The sequence below is a fragment of the Nanorana parkeri genome, unplaced genomic scaffold (assembly GCF_000935625.1).
Source record: "Nanorana parkeri isolate BGI_ZX_2015 unplaced genomic scaffold, ASM93562v1 scaffold612, whole genome shotgun sequence".
In the NCBI taxonomy this organism is placed as follows: Eukaryota; Metazoa; Chordata; class Amphibia; order Anura; family Dicroglossidae; genus Nanorana; species Nanorana parkeri.
This window is the reverse complement of record NW_017306880.1, coordinates 723,577-744,741: the sequence shown is the minus strand read 5'-3', so window position 1 is coordinate 744,741 and position 21,165 is coordinate 723,577. Positions and strand designations below refer to the sequence as shown.

Genomic DNA, 21,165 nt, shown 5'->3' with positions numbered 1-21,165 from the left:
ATAAATATCGTTTGGTTTACGACTTGTCCGCCCCTCATTCCACACACATTCCTAGCTTGAACGCACTGATACCATCGGAGAAATTTGGCCTCAAGTACTCCTCGGTGGACCAGGCCATACAGTATATATTGCGATCTGGCAGGAATTCGTGGCTGTCCAAGGCGGACATCTCGGACGCCTTCAAGTTGTTGCCTATCCAACAGTCGTTGTGGCAGTGGCACAGGGTCAAGTGGAGGGAGCAGTATTACTTCGCCACCAGGTTGACTTTCGGGTCCAAGAGCAGCCCCTGGCTCTTCGATAGGTTCGCCCAGGCCCTGCACTGGATTCTGGAGGGGCATGCTCGTTGTCAGAAGGTGTTGCACTACCTCGATGACTTCCTGCTCATCGAATCCCCCGTCAGGGTGCCACGGGACCTCGGCATACTGCTGGATACCTTTGGGTCGCTCGGGGTTCCCGTCGCAGCACGCAAGGTCGAGGGCCCCCTTAGGGCTTTACCTTTTCTGGGGGTCATTTTGGACACGGCTGCCATGCAGGCCAGGTTGCCGCCGGACAAATTGGCCCGGATCCGGGACGTCCTGCACGCCCTGGTGGTGTCCCCAGTATGCACCAGGAGGTCGATGCAGTCCTTATTGGGCATGCTCAACTTTGCGATGCGGATCATACCCCAGGGTCGGGCATTTATCTCCAGGCTGCTGGCCTTGTTGCCTGCGGCCCCCGGAACAGGATTCGGTCGTACGTGTGGGCGCTGCCGGTCGTGCCGATCTGCTCATGTGGGACCGGTTCCTGCAGGACTGGAACGGCATCTCGATGTTCATCCCGCATGCCACCCGTTCGTCCCCGCAGGTGGTCACGGATGCGGCAGCGTCTACAGGTTTTGCAGCCATTTTTGGCCCCCACTGGTTCGCGGGCCCTTGGCCGGTCGAAGTGGAGAGCATAGGGGAATTTTCTCGAATATCATCGCTACTCGAGATATACCCCATAGTAGCGGCAGCCAAAACATGGTGCCCGTCATGGTCAGGCCACACAGTTATTTTCCACACGGACAACCAAGCCACAGCTGACATAATCAATAAGGGTAGATCCAATTCCCTAAAGATCATGTCTTTTCTACGTAGGCTGACATGGCTGTCCCTCCAGCACGAGTTCAATGTCATCTGTTACTACATCCCAGGGGTTTGCAACGTAGCGGTCGCTCGGGGTTCCCGTCGCAGCACGCAAGGTCGAGGGCCCCCTTAGGGCTTTACCTTTTCTGGGGGTCATTTTGGACACGGCTGCCATGCAGGCCAGGTTGCCGCCGGACAAATTGGCCCGGATCCGGGACGTCCTGCACGCCCTGGTGGTGTCCCCAGTATGCACCAGGAGGTCGATGCAGTCCTTATTGGGCATGCTCAACTTTGCGATGCGGATCATACCCCAGGGTCGGGCATTTATCTCCAGGCTGCTGGCCTTGTTGCCTGCGGCCCCCGGAACAGGATTCGGTCGTACGTGTGGGCGCTGCCGGTCGTGCCGATCTGCTCATGTGGGACCGGTTCCTGCAGGACTGGAACGGCATCTCGATGTTCATCCCGCATGCCACCCGTTCGTCCCCGCAGGTGGTCACGGATGCGGCAGCGTCTACAGGTTTTGCAGCCATTTTTGGCCCCCACTGGTTCGCGGGCCCTTGGCCGGTCGAAGTGGAGAGCATAGGGGAATTTTCTCGAATATCATCGCTACTCGAGATATACCCCATAGTAGCGGCAGCCAAAACATGGTGCCCGTCATGGTCAGGCCACACAGTTATTTTCCACACTGACAACCAAGCCACAGCTGACATAATCAATAAGGGTAGATCCAATTCCCTAAAGATCATGTCTTTTCTACGTAGGCTGACATGGCTGTCCCTCCAGCACGAGTTCAATGTCATCTGTTACTACATCCCAGGTGTTTGCAACGTAGCGGCTGATGCCTTGTCCAGGTTTAAATACGATACTTTCTTTCAACAGCACCCGGACGCGGACGCCACGCCAGTTCCTATATTCCAGCATCTGGTACTGGATTAGAGAAGCACCGGTCCGACGCCACCAGGTTGATCAACAACTCCCTTGCCTACAATACCCGCAAAGCGTACGAGGTGGCGTGGAAAGCCTTCAATACTTTCCAGGGCAAATACGCCACGCACGAGCCCAGCAGCGTATCTTACCTACTAGCCTTTATCGCCTACTGTCACTCAGACGTCAAACTGGCGCACAGCACGATACGGCTATATCTGGCAGGGGTACAACATTTTCTGTCCCTAACTCACCCAGATAGACAGTCCTTATTCGCAGCTCACCCCATCAAGGCTATCCTCAAAGGTATCCAGAAAGCAGGGGCACTATCCAGGGGCACCAGGTTGCCCATCTCTGGGCACTTGTTCAGGGGCATGTCCGCTATGCTGGACGGATCCCCGTTCGGTGTTGCCCAGAGCTTAGTTCTAAAAGCTGCCATCTACTTGGCGTATTATGGTTTCCTGAGACCGGGTGAGTTTACGTCCTCCAGTCCCATAGCCGCTACAGTACGTAAGAGGAACTTATGCCGTTACCCGGACCACTATATGTTGTTAGACAGAACAATAATTAATTTACTTTTACCTGAATTAAAATAAAAAATTATTGAAGGGGAATACTTGGAGATAATTATAGACCAAGTTTTTAGGAATATTTATGAGTTTTTGAGGCCCTGACGAGCTCATTACAAGGTTACCTGAGGTAAGAGTAAACGACCACCTCAGGAGAACACAGGCTGATGATGTACACCTTGCTCTGCTCTGCATAGCACAGTATGTGCTGATCACCACAACAAACTGTAAGATCAGTTCAGTCTTCTAAAAGCTGGTTTGAAGTTAATGTTGTTTGCAGCCTACAGTGCTATGCAAATCATGCGTCCTACATTTTTGTGTTATGCCTTAATCTAGTTTGATATTTTTTCCCTGAAAGCAGAAACTCTGTGACACTAACAGAGTGGTAAAACTATGCCACAAACTTTTAAGGTGACTTGTGTGAAAATGACAGGAACAGACATATTTTCTGCTGGTGGCAATAGATGTGTCAGGAAGCAAAAAAGGAAAATAAATGAAAGTGTTCTCCTTCCCTCTAACAAAGACGAATGGCTCATTGATGTATAATTTAGATAACAAATGAGGACCTGCAGGGGAACTACAAAATACATGTGTAGCTGGTATAAATATGCTAGTATCAGTAGGTGATACTCTGGAACAGACACCAGGCCAGTAATACAGATCAATATTTATTAATGATAAAGTAAATAATGCTGAGCCTCAATGATCAATGCATTACAATTCAAAATAAGATTTTTGTTTTTATTTATGTTTTTTGCAATGTTTCACACCTTTAGTATAACTCCAACCATTTTTTTTGGAAGAGCTGTTACAATCTCTGACAAGTTTTTATCACTCTCAGTGGTTAAAATGGGAAGATTTTCCCGCACTTCCTGCTCTGGTGACAATTAGACATGTGCGATTTGTTTCGTTACGAATCGAAATTCGTATGCATTTTCCTGAAATTCGTACATTCGGAAGCATCCGAAATCCGAGTTGCAGTTTCCGAATTATATCCGAAATACGAAATTCCGTTAACGAATTTCGGATCCGAATTTCTTTGAAACAGGAACTAATATTACCCCTGTAAATGAGGTTGAACAACATGACAAGATTTTTTTTTAAATCCGAAATACGGATCCGCTTCTGCTGAGGGTTGCATTACAATACACAGGCAGGAAATACGAAATTCCGTTGACGTATTTTCGTTCCGTTACAAACATTCGTTATATTGAAGTTAAAAAGCAAAGTACATCTGTTAATATATTGGAGTTGATGGTAGTTTTTTTTTTCATCCGAAATACGAAATTCAGATACGAAATCCTTTAACGGAATTCGTATTTCGTTTGGTTGACCAATCAGAGGTTTTCTCTTCTGCTGACAGTTGCATTACAATACAGGCAGGAAATACGAAATTCCGTTGATGTATTTTCGTTCCGTTACGAACATTCGTTATATTGAAGTTAAAAAGCAAAGTACATTTATATTGGAGTTGATGGTAGTTTTTTTTTATACGAAATACGAAATTCGGATCCGGAATCCGTTAACGGAATTCGTATTTCGGATAAAAAAACAACTACCACATCGACTCCAATATTACCAAAGGTATTTTTGCTTTTTAACTTTATCATAACGAATGTTCGTACAGTTACGAAAATGTGCCGAAACTAACGAAAATTCTTATTTCGTACGAATCCGAATTGAGTTTCGGACACGAATTACGAAATACGAAATAACGGATATTCCGAAACTGAACACATTTTTTGACGGCGCACAAGTCTAGTGACAATGCAGTTCCTGAGACAGGAAGATCGTGTTGATCTCCACCAAGGGCACAGACAGCAATAAAAAGCTGGTGAAAAAATTATAATATGGTGGTTTTACTGGTGTCATGTCACTTCTGGAGAGAATTTCCTTCACATCTAATCCTGATGCCATTGTTGTCACTGGGGCAGGAAGTGAAACGTAATTACTCCAGCATACACATCAGTAAAAACCTGAAAAAGGTTGTAACCATTCCTGCCTACCCAAAACTTTTGGCTTCAGTTCCTAATTCAGATCATGTCTGTGAAGGTTCTCATTCATCCAGGTCATGGTATATCTGTAGAAAATAAATCAAGGCAACTGGACTTGCTGTATTTTTCTTGAAGACATTTCGCTGGTCTCAATTCAGAATGAATGAATAGACCACGGTGCTCTCATGTCAAACAAAAATTCCATCTAATTTAGATCAGGCTTATTACAAAATCTGATGGTACTGTGACTCTAAGGGGTTGATTTACTAACCTTATAAACACGCCACAAACATGTATACACCTCTGTGGTGTGTTCCCTCCCAGCATGATCTATGGGTGGAATCTAAACACCTTTGTAGTGTGTACACACCCAGCAGGTGTGTTGTGCAAAGCCCTGCCCTGAATTCCAAGGTGATGTTGTGTAAATTAGCTCTATATTGTGTTGCTTGCGTTGATGAATGCAGGAATGTAAATGCTTGAGCTAACAATTTTTGTCTAAACTGTGAAGCAGCATTATATATGCATCATGTGCATGATTTTTCCATATATGGCATTAGTGGAAACATGCTTGTAGAGACTTTTTGGTTGATAAATACGCTTTGCTGTGTAAAAATCACATGCACCTGGTGCGTGCGTGTGTTTAGGTTAGTAAATCACCCGTTAAGCCTTTATGTGCAACATACCTACAACTCTGTTGCTTACATAAATGCATATTTTATACTTACCTCTCCCACTGCAAATTATGCAGATTTTTGCTGTAGTGAAGAGAAGGTGCAGGTGGAAGAATCTTTAAAATCCAATACTTCCAGGAGTGTTGGATTTCTGGTGCCCCACTGCACATTCATAGTTCAAATCCACAGCCCCTACGTCACTACTGTGTCTTGTAGTAAAAGAGGGGCTGGTGGGAGGGATCACATTGCAGCGGGAACCAGGAAATTGACACTTCTGGAAATGTCAGATATAGCAGGACCTTCAATTGGTGGTTTACCTTCACTACAGAGATTGGTGCCACAGGCAGTGGGAGAGGTATATCTCAAAACTGATGCCAAACTTATTCCATGAACACAAGTCCAAAAGCCTATAGACATGGGCCCATAAATGTCTTCTCAAGGAAGCCCTTTAGTTTGCACATTAATTTTAATGGTGCATCCTGATTTCTGCCCTCAACTATCTGCTTTAGGAAAAACAATAATTTAATGCAGAGACTGACTGCATTGCTAATGCTAAGAGCAAACAGTCCACATAACATAAAACAGGAAATCAATGTAAGGTATCACTTCTCATGTGAGTAAAGTACAAAAGACCTAAATTGAAATGTTGGTTTTAGGTGGTCAAGCCCTTGAACAAACACAATCAACTCTGTCTACCTAAGCCTGAGTTAACTGACTCTCAAGCAGAAAATGTGTCTTTCATGCTGTAGTCATGATGTTCAAAGGGAATGCATTGTTTATAAATGCTACAAAGTACAGGATCATGTACAAACGATACATTATGCATATTTAGCTAGTGAATAAATATTTCACATAGAATTTAAAATAATGTTTTTAATGGCATATGGGGCTCCTTCTAATGGCAAAATCACTGTATACCATTCTGACATTCACAACAATTAAAGACATGTTGAATAAACCCTGTTTTAGGGTTGTTTATTTGTTTGGTGTCCACATTCCAATGGTCAGCCATCAGGTAACATTGAAAATATTTTCTTAGAAATGCACTATATACCACCTAATCTCTTGCAATCCTGCGGCAGAGGATTATGGGATCTGTTTGCAAGCTGGATACTCAGGAGATTTGGACTTGTCCAGCAGATGTGTAGTAGCCAGAACTATCTGTAGAAAACCTTTGAGAAAGGTGAACGGTGTCCAGTTCCAGTTCTCCAAAGCAGAAGTTGTCAAAAAGCTGCAAAGACAAAATTGTTCCATGTTAGCAGTCACTGGGGATAGATTAGTTACAGGGCAAAAGCTCAATAATATCACTTTATTTCATTATTTTCAATAGGCCATGGTGCTCTCCTGTCAAACAAGATTTCCATCTCACATTGCTGCCGAGGTTACACAGGATTCAGCATGAAGACTTCCCAGGAGGCTTATTTTATGTCTGTGCTCATTCAATATTCACTTACATCAGGAAAGCAAATATGTGAAAGACATCAAAATATTTCCACAAGTCCTTCATTGCCAGAAGAGTGCTAGCCCGAAAGTAGATTTAGCTAAGTTGTCTGTTTTTCACTACGGCTTCTAGTTTTCAGCATACAGAGGTTTCTGGGAATAATGCTCCTGTGGGAGAATTTAGATACTTTAAATACTAATTGGCTATTTGCATGTTAATCACCATGGTGCTTCCAGCTTCAATTATGAGATTGTTTTCAGATACATTTGGATGAAGACATAGGATATAAGTATTTGAATGAAGGTATGGTTAAGTCAATTATCACATCTGCCACAGGGAAAGACAAGTAACTTGCCTAAGGTGGTGTTTTCAGAAAGCAGTTTAGGGAGACACTAAAAAGATTTTGTTTTTATCGGGAGAAACAGACAACGATGGCTTATAGGTGCTACCTCTAAAAATATGTAACATCAAGCTTTCAGAATTCTGTGGTCCTTTTTAAGAATGACATATCACGCAATAAAGCCTGGCACCTGCCATACCATGTCTCCAGCAATCCACTATTAAGCACTTGCTTATATAAGGAGAGACAAAGCTTTCTTGTCAAATAAGTTTTCTACCTATTTTTCTTTTTTGTGAGGAGCCCTTACATCAAAAAACAGACGGCACGCCAGTCTTTTGTCCAAGAGCCTGTCATACCAGTCTGGCCTGTCAGTGAATCTCCAAGGGTGTGCAATCTGTGCTCGTGGGCGTGCATTCGTACCTGTACAGATGTGAAAGTTCAGGTCACCGTGTGGCCACATTCTGACAGAGATTTACAGGCGGCTGCATGAAGCACCTGTCCCTCCTGGGCGCAGCTTCCAGCTCGGACATGCACACTGTACGACTGTGCATGTCCATGCCAATGAGGCATGTAAGCGACTTTTTATAGTTCCAGTGAATTAAGTTATACAAAAGGTGGTAAAAATGGCTTCAGGAACGAACAGCAGTGTAAATAATTATTGTGCTAACTTCTCCCCACTCTTTTTCCTCCACTTCATCAAATATATACTGCCCACTTCAGAACTCAGATCAGTGGGTAACCTCCTCTACAGGCTGTGGTCTATGTCTCTTTTGGTGGCTCTTTCTTACTTTCAAATGTGTCAGCAGGCTATGGCGCACTGCACCATGCATGGCCTTTTTTCCACAGACCCTAATAGAGACATTGTCCACTAGCACTTATAATCATAAACTGTGGAAGTTTAGATTAAACTTTAGGGTAAAAATTTAAAAAAACAAAAAGGAGAACCGTTGTATTTCCATGAGGTATGTAAAACTGCAAAGCCACTGGTTAACTATTCATTTTTCTTAAGGGTATGCAAACCCCAACAATGAACCTATCTTCTGGAGGAGAAAATACCTGTTGATCTTGATTGAAATCTTGCCATCTGAAAATAATTTTTTGTTCTGTGCCAATGCAGCATTCATATCTGTTACACTTAACCCAGTTACCCAGTCTGACTACAGGACCCCCCCATGCTATGGAGAAAAGAAGAGGGAAAATGTTCGGTATTCTTCCCTGGGGTAAAACTGCTCCTCAACAGACAGTACAGTGAGTATACAGTATGTGTGAGTAAGGCCAGGTAGTGTGTTATTGGCAGAATAATCAGGTTTAAAAAAAGGGAAAAAGTAAAAAAGAATGCAGTTACAACACCTAATGACTGGAAAACTTTAATATATTACATTTTCGTTCTTGGGTTTATATATGCTTTAACTCATTAATTAAGCATGCACACCCACACATATAAAGTTCAGTGTCTGGAACCACTAGAAAATCCAAGAATTTGAGATATTTATTGACATTGTTTTAACTTATAATGATATATTGCAATAGTTAATGTCGCCGGCATCAAGCATAGGGCTCATTTGTATGTGATTGAAATACTGGCGTACCCTGTTGCTGTGGTTACCAACAAGGTTATAGGAAGTGAGCCATGTCTGAAACACTGAGGCCCTGACAAAGTCCATTGTGATGTAATGTAAGTAGGGTGAAGGTTTGTGACGTGGAGTTTGATCGGTGTACACTATGGTCTGCAATTTCTTTTATCTATGCTAAAGATGTGGAGTGGTGGTCATATCGGGTCCCTGAAAAACCAAATGCAGTAATAGGTGGCTGCCTTTAGAAAGAAGAAAGGGGGTTATAAGCAGCCGCACAGTGTGGGTGTCCCGCCCAACATTAAAAGAGAAACGCTTTGTTAGACCTAATATTAGGTCTTATCGAAAGGTGAGACGTTTTCCGGGAGGGGTGTCAGCACCGTGGGTGTTTAACAGAGGTGGAAGATAAGAAGAGTGAACCCATTTTAAACAATTCTGGATCACCACCACATACCTGTTTGCTATCACTATCATAGGAAGAGTGGATCTATTTCAAATATGTTCTAGATCACTGTTATATATCACTTTATTATCATGTATATGAACACTTATTATGGGGTAACACAATTTATAAAGACATTCAAGTGGTCTGGTTGGCACTTTTAAACAGGATTTTCAGTTTATATGTGTGGTCAATACTGTATAGTTTTATTTGTTTTCTGAGCACAACACATTATTTGTATTTAACCAATTCACTTTGAATTGCAGCTGTTAACATATTGGTGTGAGTTATTTTTGAGTATATGGAAACACATAACAAACATATGGGGGGGGGGGTTAGTATCAAATTTGGCTGCAAAGGTGGAACTACACTTTAAAAGGGTGTCCATTTTTGTATGCATTTCTCAACATAGTGCAGTGTATAAGCTAAGGATAGCATTCTATTGATTACAGCTCCTCAGAGACGTGCCGTCCTTTCTATCCAACGTGATTGTCCAGCTGTTATTAAGCAGAAACCTATCACATTTGTGATGTTATCTGCCAAAGAACAGAAATCAATCAATTTCTGGACATATAGCTGAGTCTAGACCTGTAAAATATCTCATACTTCCTGATTGGGGCGTGCCCTGTAGGGTAGATCTGTATGGTTTCCATCAAGGATAGTTCTTAATCAATAGATAACATTACAAACCAACCCCTTGTTTATATTTCATCTTTAACAACATTTATTATTGGTATTTATGTAGCGCCAACAATTTATGCAGTGCTTTACATACTATATATTGAGAGCAGTAACTGTCCTCAAGGAGCTTACAATCTAAGGTATCTATCTCACATACATACATACAAATACTAGGGCTGATTTAGACAGGAGCCAATTAACTTACCCACATGATGTTGGAGTGTGGGGGGAAACCAGAGTATCCAGAAAAAAAGCAAGCACAGGAAAAACATACAAACTCCATACCAGGATTCAAACCCCCAGTGCTGCAAGGCAGAAGTGCTAACCACTAAGTCCCACAGCTTTGTGTACTTTAAACACATACATGAAAATACTGTATGGACGCTATAATATGAATGTACTGCATGAAACCAGCATGGTGTAAGCCAGAGTTGCAGTTAAAATAAAATCTACTTTTAACGATCAGATTTAAGGTTTAATCATTCTTCATTAAAGCTGTCAAGTGGTAGTCATAAGCCTCTGCTTTCAAAAGATAATTTTTCATAGGCTTTATATTGCTTGTGTAATGTTTTATGCTTTTTAGATCAATTCAAACAGCACTCAAATCAATGTCTGCCAGTTTCCTAATGAATTTCCCACTAAGAACTTAGTGAAATATGACTGTGACTGCAAAAAGCTTTCACTAATGAAGAAAAAAAAGAACATACAATTATGACAATGGCCTTACTTCACTTGGCTGCTTTGTTTGTCTTCATTCATATTCTAGGTAGCAAAATAAAACAGCAAAATAGCTCCAATAGCTACAATCACCTGTCAAGTGTAATAAACAATGTCAAATCACTGAACGACAGCAACTTCAAAACAGAAGGAAAGACACAATATACTCCCAGGGTTTTTGAGACATAATTTCCACGTACAAAAAAAACAAAGCAATAAAACAAGGGAAATAAACAGAAGATTAATTATTATTTTGGTGTTACACAGACCTCTTTGGGGTTGAATTTACAGGGCTGGTTATAAATAATAAGCCTGCTATTCATTTCTTAGAGATATAAAAAAGGAAAAACAAAAACGTTTTGTACACTGCCATTTGGCCTTCAGAACTCTTAGGCTGCATTTACATAGGGCTTAATACTGCGGCTGGGGATTCTTATGACAAGAATCCCTGGTGTGCCTATTCAGATGCGGCTGCTGTGCCCATTCAAGTAAATTACAGAGTGACAGAGACTGCACCTGCCAGCAGCAGTCCGCATGTATTCATATATGGTACGATTACCTGCAGTTCGGTATAGAGGATGTCTAAATAAGAACTTTTCAACAAAGTTTATTAAAATCATGCAATTCTTTTTACGTATTCCATGTAGCTTATTTTGCAATGTATTATGCCCATTTAATGAATAAGCATGTCAGGATATCTTTTCCCTTTCATATATATAGCTTTTATTCAGCAAGAATAAAAATGATATATTTTGACTTCAGACTTTATTTTGTTTTCAGATTCATCCTGCTGCTGCTTTTCATAAATGGTAAAGCGCAACAGAAAAAAAATTATTCCTGCTAAGTCATATTAGGATTGAAGCTGTGAGAAGTCTTATATGTTTTACAGTTACAATACAATAGAAAGATATTCTTTTCTTGAAATAGCGACATATTACCAGAAATTAAATGGAGGCACTTTCATGTATGGCTTAGATCAACAATCATGAGGTCAGGAAGAAATGTATTACTGTAGATTATCCCATGGTGATAGAAATAGTAAAATGTCTGGGATACAAAAGATCTCAGCTGTCAGAAATGACTTTCCTTTTATAACCATTCAGATACCAATTTCACCACTAGAAGGCTAGAAGCAATTATTTGCCAAGCAAAGGTAAGTATTTTAGTGCTATTATTATTATGAATCTACTACACCAAGACTATTAGCTGAATCCATACACATCTCTTTATTTTGTTTCACTTGTCTCAGGGGTTCAATTTTCCCTGACTTTCTGACTAATCCCTACAATTCCTCTGTCCAGTATGATTTCCTCAGTGGCCATAAAAGTCATGCTCTTGGATGGGGAAGGGTTTTTGTCTAAATAATTACATTGTACAAATTCACCTTTAGTGACCACACCTCATTTACAGAATCAACATCCTAATCCTCTTCCACATGAGGGAAGAGAACATACAAGGGTCACTGTTATCTGGAGTTTCAGTGGTAGCACTATGTTAAGATGTAACAATCATCAAGTGTGAGGGGAAATCTGAAAATATCTTGCATACTTAAACTTTATTTTATAATTGTTGCTGCCTGTTGAACTTGTTCGCCGAACACTCGAACATGCAATGTTTGAGTCGAACCTATGTTCGACTCGAACGTTCAGCCCATCCTTATTGAACAGGATTGTGAAAAAGTCTGGCAGTAAAACTAATATAAGCCTCCTGACACTACAACCTTTAGAAGCCATCCTATCACCAGGAGCTATGTTATTCCAGAACAGTTATATGAATGGCTCTGTGACAGCATGATAGAGATTCCAGCATTGTATGTACAATAACTATGTGAACAATAATTTTCTACCTGGTACCATAGTAAAACAAGGTGGGCCCGGGTCCACAGTTCTGTTCTCTCACAAAAGGCATAGAACATGATCTTATACTACTGCTGGGATTGGTGACATTGGCTATAACACAACCAGGGGACATTGAGTAGATTGTTTTTACAGCCTGGCACTTAGGAAACTTTAAATAATGGCTGCAGATACTGTTTGACCAGAAGGACATGGCAATCTTAGTAGAGATATAAAGGCATGATTGATAGTGGCCCACAAAAGTCCATCTACATTCTAGAACCACTGGTCAAAATAATATATACAGAGTCTTATCTAACTTGCATATAGCAGTTTCAGGCTTCTGGCCCCTTGCATCTGAATATGCATATCACAGTTCCTACAGTTGAGGACTTGGGGGGTCAGAAAGTCTTACTGAATTCTATAAACTGTCGTATGGAGAGGTCACCATTATTACACCATACTTTGTTTAATAAGAAAGTGCATGGTGCTAAAGCCCACACATCCAATTAAAAATCATCTTGCATTGCTGTAGCCATATTGAACTGCCAAACGATATCACTGGCTGATGTGAGTAACATGCATCATGCAAATAATGATGATTATGCCACTTAAAACTAGGAAGCCTATTTGCAAAATTAATTATGACTTATCTTACACTACTGTTGGGATTGGTGAGATTGGCTGTAACACAGCTAAGATAAGTTGGGTAGATTTGCACTGTCTGCCACTTAGGAAACTTTAAATAATGGCAGCAGAGATGCAAACCTTATCGGGAACACTCAGGACATCATTTATGCTGTCAGCTTTTTCCATTGACACTCAAACAATAACCTTTTTCCAAGTAGTTTCAAACAATGAAGATTCTTTAAACCTTGGTTAAGAACAGTTCACATTTGTAGGAGAGATTAGTAAAATCTCTGTGACACTAATGTATTTTAAGCACCTTATAAGCAGATATTGTAAGGTATACCTGAAAGTAAGTTTATCTGTAACTTGTTGCCATTCCAGATTTTCATGGCTGTATTTCATTTAAGAAATATTAAGAGCATTCTAGTATTATGGTTCAAGGATCACTGCACTAGGACTTGATATCTAGATGGTTAATAGGACCAGCAGCAACTCTATAGAAAGTGTATATCTAATATGGCAAGCAAGTTGCGCTTTGTCGGTGTGAGTGTAGATTATAAAGTGAAAAACAGAAAAAAAAAACCTCCTGAATCAAGGGGACCCTAACCTTCTCTGTGAAAAACGAAAAGCACTATCTCAAATTAGTGACCAAACCGTGAATAATCTCTCAGAACAGTAAACTATAAACAATATATGTGTGTGCGCCAAAAATCATTATTAAACATGTGATGAATAAACAATAATCAAACAAATCACAATGTTCTGTGAATATATATGTGGCAGAAGTGCCGGGCTCAAGCTATAGCCCAGACCCTCTGTGATTAAACAAATAAAGACTTAATTCTTAAGTACGTGACCAGTGAACCTAAAAACTGGCATGTGTGGACCTGATACAATGGTGAAGATTAGTGATTACAATGTCCTAAACAGTGATGCATGTCCTAGTATTATATACACAATATAACTGTTTCAATCACCCGTTGAGCAGTGAACAGTCTTAATTATATAAAGTATGATATACGTAATTGCTTCCCCTCTCAGTTAGATAACGGGGTTGGATACTTATAACAATCACAGCGGTGTAACAGGCATTCAGTGGGTTAAATATCTAGAATAGATCTTCACCATTGTATCAGGTCCACACATGCCAGTTTTTAGGTTCACTGGTATAGGGTACCAGTGGTACCACTGGTATTAGGTACACTGCATAACACCGCAAAAAGAGGCATTGATCAGTAACATAATATGCATTTGTCTATATTCTGTCCCTTTTTAAAATGATTACAAGCTCTTAAGAGGACAGATTATCTGCTCACTTGAGATTAAACCTTGATTATCCTTAGCCTGAAGCACTGTGTCTGCTTTGAACACTGTCAGCTGCTGCATAGTTCGCTTTTTGTGTGTAGCTGACAGATCACTCAAGTGAGAAATTGTGATTTCCAGCAATAAAAAAGTGCAAGATGCATTATTCATCGCTTACTGCTCAGTCAGTAAACCAGTAGGTGCCTGATAACAAAAGATTTTGGGTATCATGAAGAGAAATGTTGCATATTGAAATGTATCTGGACCAGATTGCACCCTGCTGGTACATCTCACGCACTAAACTAAAATAAATAGCATAAATGTCTGTTGCTCATCACATCTGTCCAATACACCTAATTCCCTAGAAACTGATGACTACAGCCTTGAGCACCTACAGAACAGCTACAAAATTCTACATATCTGTTCTGTAAACAATCAGATTTCACTCACATAGACCAACACTTCTTTACAGACTTAATTTTTCTCATTTGTGGTCCCTATTATTAGAGAACAACAAGCGTCATGTAGTCAAAATGTCAGGCCTTCGAATGAATATAGTAGATACAAGGATTTGTATCTTACTGGACCTGTCAATATGTCATAAATATATTGCTTACCACATAACCAGTACCTATGCATATTATAGCTGTCCCTGTATTTATTATGGCAAGACAGTATCAAATTCCAAACCCTGAAAGTGGAAATGAAATGAACAGTTTGCCCAAATATGAGCAGCATGGCGAAGGCCTTTAAATGTCTAAATTCCTGTTCCCATCCGACAGCAGACTTTTTGATTTTCATGGAGTGTTTTTAAAATCAATTTTTAAAAAAAATTAGTTATTATTGTCAAGGCAAAAGTATTTTTTGTCCAGTAAATATTAAATCCCAACTTCAGCTCCCCTGTCCTTTTCCTTGAAACTTTCTTTAAAAGAAAAAAATCTATACACATAGGGGTCTTTTCACGAAGCTGCCGAAGGATCTGGTGCTGCCTACGGCAGCTTAGTGAATAGACCCCATAGTTTTTTCATGGGTCTACAGTCTGGTTGTGTGATATCATGGGTCCTCTTCTTCCTCCAGAGATTAGTGAGTCCTGAATGCTGCACTATGTTCTCCTATGAGTCCAGGATGGCCTGATAAAGTACCCCCAGGGTACTGATATCTTGGGCTCACAGGACAAAGAGTATAATTCAATACTGGAAGAGGACCAGCACTGGATCATAAAGAAGTTAGACCAGGGCTCAAAATCTCAGGCCCTGAGCCAAGCCAGGCCTTAAGAGTTACTCGCCACCATTTGCCCCACCTAACCCCTACCCTGCCCTGCACGTACCTCCGACAGCTCAGCAGTGTGACGCAAAGTACAGAGATCAGTAGAACACAGAGCGATCGCCGAAGAAGCAGCGGCAGTTTCACCCACGTCCTGCCGGCGGCGAACAACACGCTGATGGATTTCCGCTCGCCCCCTCGCAGTTTTCACTCGCCAATTGCGAGGGGGCGAGTGGCATTTTTGAGCCCTGAGTTAGACTACAGAAGGGTAGACCCAGAAAAGAGGTAAGCATAGCAGACAGAGCTGCATTTTTTTTTAACATGGCACGGGGAATCTTTTTTTAATCTGTTTTAACACCCTGGAGCTCTGAATATTACCTACAAATATCATGTAGCCCGCAATTTGAACTTTAGGATCCTTTACATGTGTTTTCCTCTGTCTCCTTACCACCTGTTGTGAAAGCCTGATTGTTTCCAGAGCCCAACAGCTTAAGCTAAACTTATACACAAATGTATGAGTCAGAGGTGTTATAAAAGTATGCAGATTATAAAGCAGATGGAGAGGAATATACAGTATGTCATAGAAGAGACACAAAGCTAACAATATTAACCATATAAGGTACAATAATGAATACAAATCTGTACTGAAGACAAAGTGATGCTGGAAAGACACCTGTTCTCTTTTTAATGGACCAGGTTCCAAGAAGGCTGCTAACATTTCAGTAAGAATTCGAGTTAGAGTGAAAAATGGAGATGTATGTTACAGCAGCCAATCAAATGTTTCCATCAATGTTTCTAAAATGAACAAGAACTAGTCACTACAGACAGCACATAGAGGTGTGGAGAAAGACAGCTTTCTCCATACCTCTATGTCTTTCTCCACTTGAAATAACTATGCTTGCTGAGCATTGCTCAGAATAGAGATGAAAACATTTTTGTTCGTCCAGTCTCATTTGGGACTGTGTTTTACATTGTAATATTTACAACACTCTGTACAAAATATAAAAGTTTAGTTATTGTGGTTTTATGTTGTGCTTTTTGTTTTAAGTTTGCTCTCCTCTAGCAATCTCCTTTACTTCCCTTGACAGTTCATTTATATTTCCCAGATTCTCTGTCATATCCTAGGGTCCACGCGCAGAAAAGAATAAATACTAAAACTTTGAAAATACTGAGACAAAGCCAGTGCTATTACCTACAAAAAAAAGTTGTGTCAAAACAAAGTCTTGTTGGACAAGAACATTGCAGGAATAAATCAAAATGTATAACTGCTTGTCTGGCTCTTCACAATTTAGCCGGACTGAGCAGGTAAACTCTAAGAACCATTTCACTTCTTTCCTTGCAGAAGATTTCCAGGAAATCTACTTGAATGGTTCCAGTCATTGTTGTAACAATGGAGGGACCTCACCTTCCATACTTTCCTACAATGTTAAAAATCAGTGGGAGACTGTTCTGGTACTGGCCTATATAACATGTGTTGTTTAATAATCTATCTATCTATCTATAGATATATATATTATTAAACAAGGTACCTGATTAGTTGCCTGGAAATGTCTTATGTCTATAGGTATGTACATACCATGTTTTAAAAACCAGTTACTATTTAACAGGTTTGGTGCAAAATGACGACCCAACTGGATATTTTACGTTTCCTATTATCTTATCAGAATGTAGGAGTGTCAAAACTAAAACAAGATGTTTGAAGTTATGTTGTTTATGCTCAAAAATCTGTAAAAATTAATTCCAATGTGTTTCAGAAGTATTAACATGCCACCTTCTCCAGGGCTTATACGCTTGACAACCTGCCCAGAATTGTTCAGTGGAGACAACTTGTTTGTATCTTTCTATCTGAACAGATGACATGATCTGGAGGGCAGCCGTGAGGTTGTAATAATATTTGTCTACTTGTTTAGGGTGAGACCATTTGAAACACTAAAACATGCATATAACAGGAGGTCCTCAGAATGGACAACATCAAAATGTGGACAGCTAAATGGCACACCATAGTGTATAAGGGCTTGGTAGAACCAAGGTGCACCCAAAAACATTCATTTAATTGTGGGAGGCTGGGTTACGTTCCAATGGAGCCCTGAAAATGCTGCTTCTGCTGATTAATTGGTGGCAAAGTATCAATACCAAAATTCTTAAAAGGAAATGTGCTGGCAGAGGATGAGATTTCAGCAAGAAATCCATAGAAATTTGTTTTCAAGTGAAGTGTTTCAAGTCAGTCATTTTGAGTTGTAACAGTAAAGATAGTATTGTAAAGTTTGACTTTATGTAACATTTCTGGACTGCTCTCCTGAAAAAGCCAGGCAGGTTTGTAGATCAGGAGTTCTGACTTCACAGACTGCATAGTTGTTGTGCGTTTGTAACTTCTAAGAGCTCAGAAATCCTTGCCTATGTATTATTCTCAAGGATCCATATAATAATTGTATCTAGGTTATCTATATGTGACTGTAGGTGAAAGTGCAAACAGCATCTGTGTTGAAAGAATGTTGTAAGAAAATCCATTACGGTGTAAACCGATATTACAATATAAACTATCAAGAAAGTATATAGTTTTTAAGACCTACTGACAGCCCTCTATCAACAGACTTGCAATGGAATAAGGGAAGATAACCTCTACAACTGGAACTCCTGCTGCTCAATTTTTTTTACCATAGTGGGTAAGCAGCTATGCTCCATCACAGACTAGAGTGAGCGATTTTCTGAGTGGATAGTGGCTTTGTTTCAGTATATATGAATATCATACATTGAAATGTTTTGAAAAAGTTGGACTATTCTGGAACATAAGTCTCAATAAACAGCATCTACATTCGCCTTTAGGTCTAACGAATGCCCGTCTGCCTATAACAAATACTGTGCTTGCGTAGATTTCCTACGGGTACTCCGGTTTCCTCCCACACTACAAAGACATGCTGCTAGGTTAATTGGCTCCTCTCTAAAAGGTGCCCATACACCTGACGATTATCGAACGATCGTACGATAATCGTAAGGTTGATGGGCAGCGTGCGACAGCATTTACTGTACCGGTTGTACGATTTTCTTATAACCAGCACGCTAGAAAACCCGCCGAAAATCGTACGATTTTCGGCGGGTTGGTAGCGCGATCGCAAGACGAAAGCCGCACGACCCCAGGTGCGCAAGCGCACACTGCCCGCTCACCATTGCAATCATATGCAAGCTCTCCCCTCAGCGGGGAGGACTTGCGATGATCGCAAGTATGATCTGCCTGTCCATGATGGGCAGGTTGTATGAAATTTTATTCACCTTACAACCATCGCACACTGAAAGTCGTGCGATGGTTGTAAGGTGTATGGCCACCTTAAGTTGGCCCTCTATGTATGCATGTGAGATAGGGACCTTAGATTGTAAGCTCCTTGACTGATCTGAATGTGCAACTATGTAAAGTGCTGCGTAAATTGTCGGTGCTATATAAATACCTGTAATAAATAAATAATGTTTTGATCTACTGGAGCTGCAATCAGGCCTAATATTGTTTGTATGCTGTGCATTGATACATCTTACGTTTCTTCTGTTAAGGTCTCCAAAACAATATGATTTTTTGTTCAACATGATCATTGATAGAGTATGTATGGAAGCGTGAACTATTAAATATTATCAAGGCAATATTCATTTACTAATGGATTACCAAAACTAAAATATTTACTTTCAACGCAGAGCAATCAAGCCAAGTCTTGCCACTTTTAATGATTGTTTGGCCACTATTCCTAATTACTACTAATTGCTGATTCTGCAGTTTTCTATTTTCTAAGAGACACAACCTCTAGTTAATGTTCTGCTTTTGTTTTTGACCCTTCTACTTTTCTATAGTATGTTAGAGACATAAAAAGGAGAACTTTTTTTCTCTCATTTCATGGAATGCGGCACATGAATAATTGAAGTGTTTACACGGAAGTTTGCATTTGTAAGCCTTGATGAGAAGGCATATAGTCATACAGTACACACTCTGTCGTTTTGTATTATTCCTTACAATGCAAAAATTATATACAACACAGATGTGTTAGATATCTTAAAGGAGATCTTAGATAAACACAATTTACATGTAATACTGAACAAATCAATGCAGCTCTGTAATCATCAATACATCATTACATTCATTTTTAAATGCAAGCAATCTAAGCACCTAGATTTTACCTGGCATCAGCCTCTTGCAGTCCATGTACGCCAGATGGAGTGTGTAAGAAAGAAGCAGTATAAGGAGCATGCTGATGAGAGGAGAGAGCAGAATGACTGAGATGAGCTCACTGTGCTGCTTCTCTGTTCACTGTCCAGTAACAGGCCAGAGTGTGTCCAGGACAACCTGTGCTTAACTTTTGATGCTGTCCATCAGATTGAGGACATCTAGTGGCAGAACAAATGCTCTGGTTTGAAGGTGAATGTTACAAATACTTTGTTGGGCAATGTACATTTGTTTGGTCTAGATTCATTAATGAAAAACATTTGAGAGTTTGATACTACGTTAAATCATTGCATGCCATAGCATATTTTTCCAGCATTATGCAACAGAGGGGAACATGAATGTTCGAGACCTGAATTGTGTGAGGCCATTTGTAGAGAAGGTGCAGCAGTTTACAGAGGAAAGATAAGTGGCAATTTAAGGGAAAAAAGGCTCTTTAAAAACACTGTAAAATGTTCTAAATAACAACCCTTTGGCAGCATTTCAACTGTGCTTGCTACAGTGATTAACTACTATAAAAGAAAAAATATAATTGAAGTCATATAATTTTGCATTTAAAAATAAAAGCTATTATGCACATACTCTCAATATATAACAATACCGCTGGAAAGCAGAGCAATACTAAGAAATGTGTTCATTAAAAATGTAACCCCCCCAAAAAAAAGATCACTCTCTACAGGGACTCTATAAGTAATATGCCCAGACTCTACTGCTAGTAATCATAGACTTGTAGCCATGGGGACAAGCTATGGGAAGATCAAGACTCTTTGCATGAATGAGCAAGTGCATGTTCTCCCTTCCAGGTCAAACAAAATGTCATTCTGACCTATGTTGAACTTCATGTGCTTCGTTACCGCTCAAGAGTATCTCACTATACACCATACAAGAGAATAAAGGCTAATTGTGCTTTATTTGTGATACAGGACACATGCTTGACTTTCTGAAGCTTAATAGGATTCGCAACATTCTGCAATATCATACATGCATGTATAGTTGTCTTACACTTCCCATTATTACTATGTTACAACTGACATATTGATCACATTATTAGAACCACATTGATTTGTTTCACAGTGGGCTCCCAAAGGCATTTTAAATGTATCCCCGGCACAAGGCATTGAGCTGGGGAATGTTACTATAAAGATTGCGGATGGGGAGGGATTCAATAAAGATGTATAATGCTCCAGCTCGTGGTCAACTGTATATAATGATGTGATTAGCATCTAACTACTATTGAGATAAGCTCATTTATCCTTATATATATTATTATATTCTATGGTTCAGGGCAGACCTAACAAAACTACACAAAAAAATTGGGAGTAGTAAAACTGTCACTGTAGAACTGCTGAGCTTCATTGCAAAGCAGAACTTACTTGTGTAATGAACAATTATCAGTGCTCCCATACATAAATATTTTCAAACCAAATATAGAAACAAGTTGTTTTTTAAAGAAAAAAATTATATTGATAAGATAATCTACATTA

General features: G+C 40.2%; 1 protein-coding gene across 1 annotated transcript in view; it reads right to left on the bottom strand.

Annotated features, from left to right (window-relative positions):
* Positions 1-6,225: 6,225 nt before the first annotated feature.
* The window catches only part of ASCC1 (activating signal cointegrator 1 complex subunit 1), a 146,073-nt gene continuing 131,133 nt past the window's right edge, over positions 6,226-21,165 (bottom strand). The window contains exon 9 of the mRNA XM_018562915.1: positions 6,226-6,492. Coding sequence (XP_018418417.1) covers positions 6,376-6,492 — 117 coding nt within the window. The 3' untranslated portion in view covers positions 6,226-6,375. The remainder of the gene's footprint in view (positions 6,493-21,165) is intronic.